The sequence below is a fragment of the Tenrec ecaudatus genome, chromosome 1 (genome assembly GCF_050624435.1).
Source record: "Tenrec ecaudatus isolate mTenEca1 chromosome 1, mTenEca1.hap1, whole genome shotgun sequence".
Lineage (NCBI taxonomy): Eukaryota > Metazoa > Chordata > Mammalia > Afrosoricida > Tenrecidae > Tenrec > Tenrec ecaudatus.
Genome location: NC_134530.1, coordinates 249,000,900 through 249,010,118, shown reverse-complemented (window position 1 = coordinate 249,010,118; position 9,219 = coordinate 249,000,900). Strand labels below are relative to the sequence as shown.

General features: G+C 52.1%; 1 protein-coding gene across 1 annotated transcript; it reads left to right on the top strand.

Annotated features, from left to right (window-relative positions):
- The first annotated feature begins 8,322 nt into the window (after positions 1-8,322).
- Positions 8,323-8,698, top strand: LOC142437418 (large ribosomal subunit protein eL43-like). Its single transcript, XM_075540592.1, has one exon. The coding sequence runs from the start codon at positions 8,378-8,380 to the stop codon at positions 8,654-8,656; it is 279 nt and encodes a 92-aa protein (XP_075396707.1). The 5' UTR covers positions 8,323-8,377; the 3' UTR covers positions 8,657-8,698.
- Positions 8,699-9,219: the final 521 nt, after the last annotated feature.

Genomic DNA, 9,219 nt, shown 5'->3' with positions numbered 1-9,219 from the left:
GCGGGTTGGCACAGTGGATGCAACAAGGGCCCAAACACCAACGGCCGGGAGGTTGGCCCAGGGCCCAGCAGCTCCTGACATCACCCGTGTCAGTCAGTGTACTGAAGCAAACCAACAGTGGGGAAGATGGGTTGGGACCAGGCTGCATTGCTTTCTGTTGTCCATGGGTCACCCGGAATCATGGTCAGACATGACAGCAAATAGCAAGGAACTTTGGCTAGAGCCCTTCGCCTGGGCACAATGCGTAAGACCACTCATGGCTGGTCTTGATCAGTGCTTGACCCCGACCCTCCACCTTTCCAGGAGTTTAAGTGAGGCAGCCAACAAATGGGGGATCACTCTTCTGGGCGGCAGTTGTCAGCCACTTGCTGTTGTTGAGCAACGTGGAGGCCCGGAAGCCAGAGCCTCATCTTAACAGCTTTGGCGCCATCTACTGGATGTGTCGGGGGCTGGGGTGACAGCAGCCCTTTCTGTGGAAAAGGCACAAAACCAGTCAATTCTTGGTCTCCTCATGCCCCCCCCCCAGCCCCAGCCACCCTCCCACCAGAGCTCATTGGCAGTGCCTTGTCACTACGTGTGCACGCCTTCATGTCAGATCAACAGTTGAGGAACCGAGAGTCGCCTCACATGCGCATCCTTGGTATCGGATGTGTGCAAAGCTGGGCATTTGTTATAAGACAATGCAGAATGAAATGGTGACCCCCCCACCCAGGGTGCAGTGGATGAAAGAACGCAGCGTACTGAGCCAGGGACCTCTCAAACAAGCACATTAAAGGGGGGAGTAGACATCATGATCCCATGTATTAAACAGACCCAAACCTATTGTAAGTTGGAAAAGGCATGGGGTGAGGGGAGAGTCAGGACACCTCGGTAGAGGGGCGGGGTGGGAGGATGCGCACCGTCTGACTGGGCATCTTGTTTTTCTCCTGAAGCCGCTGGGTAACTCCCTGGCAGGTTAGCTGAAAAAGTAAAGAATGTCGCCCTTGAGACCTGTGTTTAAAAAACCAAATTGTGTCTGAGACCAGGGGGTCCACTGTGACAGAAAAGCAAGGATGCGGAGGTGGGGGATTGTGGGGCACGGGGGAGGGAGTCGATGGGACTGTGTTAATGGAACTAGAGCAGAAAGAATGAGGGTGTGGACAGTGTGCACATGCAGCCAATGACGTGAAATTTCATCTGCACAGATTATTAAATGGAAACCTGTTTAGCTGTGTATACTTTTGCCAAAAATACAGTATTGAAAGAACCAACAAAACCTGTTCCCTGTAGCTGGGTTTCTGCTGCATGAGTAAGTGGCCCTGGTTTCCAGAATCTGAGGCCTCTCTTTGGCCCCACGGACTCCCTCCTAATGGTGTGTGTGTGTGGGGGGGGGGGGCTTCACTTCTCTGCCCGCAGGACTTCCTCACACTTCCAGCTTCAAACCCCCTCCCCACAGCTCCAGGCCCAGCCAGGTGGTGTTTCAGAAGCACTGAGGTGCTCTTGCTGCTCCTCTGCGTGGCTCCCCACAGGGGACACTTCGGCCCTAGCTATGTGAGGGGACAGAAGTTAAAGGTGGCCTTCTCTCCCCTGTAGCAGGTACAGGACCAGGGCCCAGGTTTGGAGCTCCCACTAGGCGTGGATGGGAGCAGAGGCAGAATCCATCCTTCACTGATGAGGGCCAAGGTCGCTCATTTGTTGTTATTAAGGAGGCCTGGTGGTGCAGTGGTTAATGAAAGGTTGATGGTTTAAAGCAGTGGGTCTCAACCCCTTTGGGGAGTTGAACAACCCTTTCCCAGGGGTCACCCGATTCATAACAGTAGCAAAATGAAAGGTATGAAGTAGCAAGAAAAATAATTTTATAGTTGGGGGGGTTCATCACAACAAGAGGAGGGTCGCAGCATTAGGAAGGTTGAGAACCACTGGTTTAAACTCAACAAAAACAGCCACTGTGTACACACACACACACACACACACACACACAGATGAAGCAGTCTGCTCCCATCAAGATGTACGGCCTTGGAGATCCCGTGAGGCTGTCCTGTAGTCATGGCGTAGGAATGCACTCCAGCAGCAGGTTGCTGTTGAGAACTGTAATACACCGCAGCGCAGTTTCTCCTGGTACAATTCAATGAGTGACGCCAGCTTTGAGTTGTGCACCTGTTCGCAGTCTTTTCCCCTGGTGCTCCTCCCCATCAGCATCAACTCGGTGTCTCTGTTTCTCATCTAATCTTTCAAGTTGCTGTAGTAACTCTCATCCCATGGACACATTACAAGAGCAAAATACCCAAGGCCCGACTTTCTTTACTTAAGTTAAACCATTGTTGTTTGCTTTTAAGAAGCCTTGGGAAGAGATTTTTAGTTTAAAGCTTGAAAGAATGATCAAGGGACAATAGTTTCGGGAGATCATCCAGTTCCCACGACTCTGGTGTCCATAAAAATCTTAAGTCCTGTTCTGCGTTTCCCCCCTTTTGATCAGGGTCCTCTATAGACTCTTTGATCCAAATGTAGTTCCTTACCATCCAGTTCTTCAGGTCTCAAAGCAAAGGCAGCAGTTGCTCAAGGAATCAATTAGTCACACATTCCATATCCTCTTCCTGCCGACTCCTTCCTCCTCTGTTGCTCTTGGGGAATAGAGCCAATTGTTAAAACTAGGATGGTCACCTGCAAGCTTTCAAGACCCCAGGCACACAGGGAACTAGGATATAGCACAGAAGCACTAAAGACAGCATTAGGTGGATTAACCGGAATGTGTCCGGAAACCATGACCCTAAAGCTCAAACCAAGGAGCCCAATCCCATAAGGTGTTTGCTTGTCCATCAGCAGCTACTGAGCTTCGTTCGTTCATTTTTCATTGTTGTAAATATGTTTGTCACACAATGTTTGCCAAGTCAGCTTTCTACAGGCGCACAACTTGATTGACAGCAATTACAATAATTAACTACCCTTAACCAATGTGATTTTTCTTTCCCCATCATCACCAAACCTCAGTGCTCCATAAATAAGCTCCCCTTTCCCATCCCTCCTGGCCTTGGTAACATGGATAAAATGTGGTCTCTATTTGCCTGCTCTTGTGTTTTCATGCCTGTGTCCTTTTGTGGTTGACTTACTTCAGTCAGCCCTGTCTTCCAGCTCCATCCACACAGGGAGCCGTGGCCTCTCTTCCTGGCTGAAGTGTGACGCCCATTTTGTTTACTCTTTCAACTGTCGATGGGCATTCTGGCTGTTTCTACCTTTGGACTATGATGAACAGTACTGCGGTGAACATAGGTGTACAAACAAGGCCTGCAGTCTCTGCTTTCACATCTCCAGGGCATGTCTGGGCGTGGACCTGCTAGTCCTTGAGTATTATACTCCATCTTTTGAGGGCCCACCACCTGCTTTCCACAATGGCATTGCGCCCCTACTGGCCCTGAATCCAGGTCCTTACTCCCCCGCATCCTCCCCAACATTGGTTATTTACTAGGTTTTGTTTTTTCTTAGCCATCCTGGTAGGAGTGAAATGGTAACTCAATGCGTAATGTTGAGGAACCCCGATGGCATAATGGTTATGAGTTGAGCTTCTAACCACAAGGTGAGTAGTTCGGAACCACGGGCATTCCTTGGAAGAAAGACAAGGTTTTCTAGCCCAGTACAGTTAGTCTCGGAAACCCACAAGGGCATTTCTACTCTATGCTATGGGCGCACTGTAAGATGGTAGTGATGGCAATGAGTTTATTTTTTGTTTTATGATGATGTTGAATATCTGTTCATATATTTAGTAGTCATTTGAATGCCATAGGGGGTTCAAGGACTGATTCTCAGGGGTCTCCGGGTAAACTTGAACTTGCAACCTTTCTGGAGCAGTCAGTGTGTTTAACCACATGTGTGACTCCAATCTCATCCCTCACCTCCCACCCCTGCCTCAGCCTTTGCTCCCCCAGATGGCTACTCCCTGCTTTGCAAACCCCTTGGGGTCAAAATAACGCCTGAGCATCATTTCCGATGTGTCCTCTCAACTCAGCTCTAGCCCACAGCCCTCCAGCCTCACCTCTGTCCTGCGGCGCCCCCCCCCGCCCGCCCCCCGCCCCCGGGGTCAGATTCTGGAAGGTATCTCGCGGGGGTGGGGGGTGGGGGGGCTGCAGTCTTAGTCCCGCGGAAGGCGGGGCCCAAGCACCGAGCTGGCCGGGAGTGCACCCAACCCTGCCTGGTGGTCAGCGACCTCCAAATCCGTGGTGCCAGCAGCAATAGCAATAGGGCTTCCGCAGTGAGGGCGGCTGGGGAGACGGGGTGGGGGGTGGGGAGGAAGGGGGGACGGGGTGTGAGTGGCGCCCGCATCCCAGCAGGCGGCGCACGGGCCGCGCTGCGCGGACCCGGTTCTGGCTCCGGGCCGGCCTCGGCGACGTGGCCTCGGGAAGCCCGGAACCCGGGAGCGGCCGCCGAACAAAGGGGCGCGCAGGCGGCCTCCGGGCGGGGTGGGGACGCGGGGCACCACCCGGCCTCCCTCGGGCGGGGCGGGCCGAGCCGGGCCGCGGGGAGGGGGGGCGGGCGTCCGGGCCTCGGGGCGCCACCGTCGCCATGTTCACAATGGCCACCGTTTCAGCTCGGCGGTGCTGGGGAGGGGGGTGCCCTGGAGGGCCCCCCTCTCACTTTGCGTCCACACCACGTGCCCCCACTTCACGTACAAGCACTCGGTCGTGGAAGCCCCCCCGCCCAAACGCCGTCTTTCACGGCCCGGGACACGCGGCCGCCAGGCCCGGACGCCCCCGCCGGCGGCGGGCCGCAGGGCGCTCGGCTCTGCTCGCGGTGGCCGCCAGAGGGCGCCCGGGCGCCGTCCCGCCGGCTCGGGGCGCCGCGACCCCACTTGACCCCGGCGGAGGGGGCGGGGCTCGGCCGCGAGGAGCCCGCGTCCTCCCGCTCGGAGGCGGGCGGCCGGGCCTGGCGGAGACGGGGGAGCGGGCAGGGACCGCAGAGGCCACCCAGGCCGTTGTGTGGTCGCCGGGCATCCGCGGAACCACCTCGTGCCTCGGTTTCCCGGGTGGGGATGGAGCGCCGCTCGCGTCACCCCGTCGGGCCGGCGGCGCCCAGACCCGGCAGCGCTGGCGGCTGGAGCGGAGAAAGCGCGCCGCTGGCAACCTCCAGGGTGCGGGGCACGGGGCCTGTCCGGCCGCACCAGGGCTGGGCTATTGTATTGCCAAATGAAGCAGCCCCTGGAGGGGGAGCCTGGCCTGTTCATTCCCACCAACCCCCCCCCCCCCCCAAGGCGCTGGAATCGCAGATTCAAGTTCGTGTACGCGGTCAAGAGAGCTCTGCCCTCCCTAGGAGACCAGCAGAAGCCGGTTTTCTGCTTTACAGCCCAACGCCGACACAGAAAAGTCATCCTGGTATATAAAATAGTGCTCATGAGCCAGAGGCCTTGGTAATGAATCCTTTTATAAAACAAATATTCCTGGTGGGTAAAACTGGATAAAAGACCAAGGGCAGGTAAGTGATTTCAGCCCCAGATCCTGCACTGGGCTCAACCGTGACCTGCAAAGGCCCAGTTCTGAGTGAAATCCCTCCCTCTACATGCAAATTAAAACCACATTGAGATGCCACTTTACACCCCACAATGCTATCCCAATTTTTTAAAAAAGAAACAGAAGACAACAAATGCTGAAGAGGATGTGGAGAGATTGGAACTTGTATACACTGCTGGTAGACTTGTACATGCTTACAGCCACTGTGGAAAACGACTTGGTGATACTTAAAAGCAACTGGGAATTGAAATCCCATAGGATCCAGCCATACCACTATGAAGCATATTCCCCAAATAAGAGGCATCACACGAGTGCAGGTGTGCTCTCCCATGTTCATAACAGCGCAGTTCACAATAGCAAGAAACCGGAAGCAGCTCAAGTGCCCAACAGTGGAAGAATGGATAAACTATGGTACAGACACACAGTGGAATTCGAGGCATCCCTAAACAACAGTGATGAAATCATGAAACACCTCCTGACATGGAAGTGTTAGCTAGCAAGATAGGGGTTTGTTCCTCTCCGTGCCTAGGGTCCCCCTACAGGAAGTTGGAAGCTGCTGAAGGCTGAAGGGCATGGGCCAATTCAGGCCCCGAGCCAGGGGGGACATACAGTACACCTAGGTGGGTGGTACACCTGGGTTAGCCCAATCTAGGCCAGGTGGGTTGAATTCAGCTAATGGGGTCAACCAGGACCATGGACTACAGCTGGAAAGCCCTAAAAAGAAAGATGGAACCTGGAGACCACCCGCTGCTTTTCCAGCTGTGCCTCTGAGGTTTTTGGCTGAGCAGAGGTCTCTCTCTCTCTCTCTCTCTCTCTCTCTTTCTCTCTTTCTCTTTCTCTCATCTCAGGTCGCCATGTGTGGGTGTGTAGTTCCAAAAGGTTGTCCATGTTTGTGACTGTGAAACCTGAAGATTCTTCTATCCTTTATTTTTTAAAAACCCACTTGGATCACAAACTAGGCTTCGGTGTGAATTCTTACTCATGTATGTCTCACCCAAGGAATCAAACAGAAGGTCTTGGAAACCATTATGCTGAGTGAAGTTAGTCGATTATGACTCCATTACCGTAAGGAGAAACACCAATTAAACAAATCTTAGCAACCAATTGCTGAAGAAAGGGGGAGAAGTTTACTTACTGCCAATGAACCACACATCACCTCCCTTATGCGTGCTTCAAATGACCCATCTTGAAGAAGAGACCTCATATTGGGTCACTTCTTCAAGTGGGATTTGGGAGATGGCCATCCACTTGATGCTGTACAGCATTGAGACAAGGCTGGGACAAATCGCTGGCCCCCCCACCAGAAGGGAAGCAGAACCTTGCCTGAAAATCAAGCTAAGAGCAGGGGAGGGAGCATCTACATTTTGGAGGAGACACTGGTAGTTCTGTTGGTGAGTATGGTAGGTGATTGGGGAGGAGTTACCTCAAATGGGGAAGGGGTGCCAACAATGACTGTAGGGAACCTAGGGGGACAATGGACCAGGTTTTATGTTCCTGGATAGACACTACGAATGTCTCTACCCAACCCTCAGTGAACCACGCCATGCGCTAAGCACCACGATGACCTTGGATGCTGACCTTGCAGGCAGCATGGTATAATGCAGTGGCTACACTAAAAGGACTTGATATATGGGCCCCGCTGAATGCACTGAGCCCTCCCTTGAGGACTGGGGTGTTCGGATGGGAGAGGAAGCAGAGAGTGGCCACTCCGGGGCTGTGGAAGTGGCAGTCATTGGATCTTGGGGGGAACCCCACACTCGCTGGGGTTCCCCCAGAATCACCATATATTTAGTATGTCGATGCCCCCCTGCAGCAATATGACAGGTTGTGATCTGTTGGGCAGGGACCTGCACCTGGAAGAATTGATCCAGGAAGTTTCCTCTTGGCACCAATCCCATGTTTAGGGTAAACAGAGCTCCTTGGGATACGAGCTGGAACTGTGGTCGGGCAGCTGCTCCTGGGCGGCAGCTCACAGCGGAACTCTGTTTCTGTCGGCTCCGCAGAAGTGCAGAGAGTGTGTCATTGGAAACATTGTTGATGTCATGGGTGCAATCTCCTTATACCACAGGGGCATGATTGACAATGTTGTACTTTTTTGTTTCTATGGGTTTCTGTTTTCCTCTCTCTCTCTCTTTTTTTTTCTTTGTTTGCTGGTTGGTTTGTTGCTGTTGTCGGTATAGTCTTATGGGATTTTGATTTTATAATAATACGACCGTCAAAATAAACCTCAATTGTGTATATCCTGTGAAAAAGCAGACGGATTCTAGGCTCCCTCTTAATTCTAGCCCCAATCCAAGAACAGTTGGTTCTGATAACATGACCCTGCTTGATACTGGCCTTCATGACGAGATCTCGGAAGATAAGGGTGCTACAACAAAGTGTGATGAAGAAAGCAGATGGTGCCTGGCTATCGATTAGAATAGTGTCTGGGGTCTTCAATGCCTGTATTCAAACAAGCAGCCATCTAAGTGAGGAGTCAACTAAGTCCACATGGACGAAGCACCCCAGCTTGTGTGATCCAATGATGACAAAATCCAGATATGAGAAGGGAAAAGGATCAGAGCTTAAACTGTGAACACCCAATTTGTAGAAGGCTCTGGAGGACAGTGGGAGCCCCAAACCCACCTGCAGAGCATCTCCTCAAATTAAGCCTCTGGCAGGTCCTTTCTAGCCACAGGCAAGGGTCTCAAACAGCCTTACTATCAGAGACCATTTTAATCGTGGTTATGCTGGATCGAACTTGACCTCCCTGTTGACCCAACCTGAATTTGTTTTAGGCTCAGGTATTTCTTCCTTGGTCCATTAAAAAAAAAAAATCTTTCGGCCACTTCTGCCCGTCCGCCTAAAACCACGCCTGCGCGCTGCGTCCCTTCCTCTCTGGCTCGGGACTAGTTTGCGGCAAGATGGCCAAACGCACCAAGAAGGTCGGGATCGTGGGCAAATATGGGACCCGTTACGGCGCCTCCCTCAGGAAAATGGTGAAGAAAATTGAAATCAGCCAACATGCCAAGTACACTTGCTCCCTCTGCGGCAAAACCAAGATGAAGAGACGCGCTGTGGGCATCTGGCACTGCGGTTCCTGCATGAAGACAGTCGCCGGTGGGGCCTGGACCTACAATACCACCTCTGCTGTCACAGTAAAGTCTGCCATCAGAAGACTGCAGGAATTGAAAGACCAGTAGAAGCTCCACTATCTGAAACCTCTCTGGCCTGTAATAAATGGGTTAATTAAAAAAAAAATCTTTCTGGACTTTTAAAATATTGATGTGGTCTTTCCTTTCTTACTCATTATTTGTGTTTGTATTTTTATATTATTGTTTTACTCTTACCGCATTATGTTGTTTTTGCTTTTCATTCTGTCTGTTGTGTTTCCCGGTTAGTAAAGCACAGGAGAAGAAGCTTAGAGATAATAACTGAAGCAAGGGTTTCTATGGGGATGTAGAGGGGGGGAGCTAGGGAGGATGAGGGGATTTGGGGAGCAAACAAATGCTGAGGGGGAGGGAGCCCTAGAAATAATTGTGATTATGTATATACAACTAATTAAAAAGCGATTTAACCGTGGACATGCATGACGTGTGCATACTGTATCAAGAAAACCACCAAGAAAAAAATGAACCAAACTTGACCAGTGGTTGCACTGGGTGAAGGGGAAAGCGCGTTGCTTAGCAAGCGTTGAGTTTATGTCCCTGGTGGTGGATTAATTGGAAAAGGAGATTAATAATGGTGTGCAACAAGAAGAGTATAA

What these genes read in the sequence shown, in the direction of transcription:
- LOC142437418 (XM_075540592.1), top strand. Translation starts at nt 8,378, where the DNA reads ATGGCCAAACGCACCAAGAAGGTCGGGATCGTGGGCAAATATGGGACC.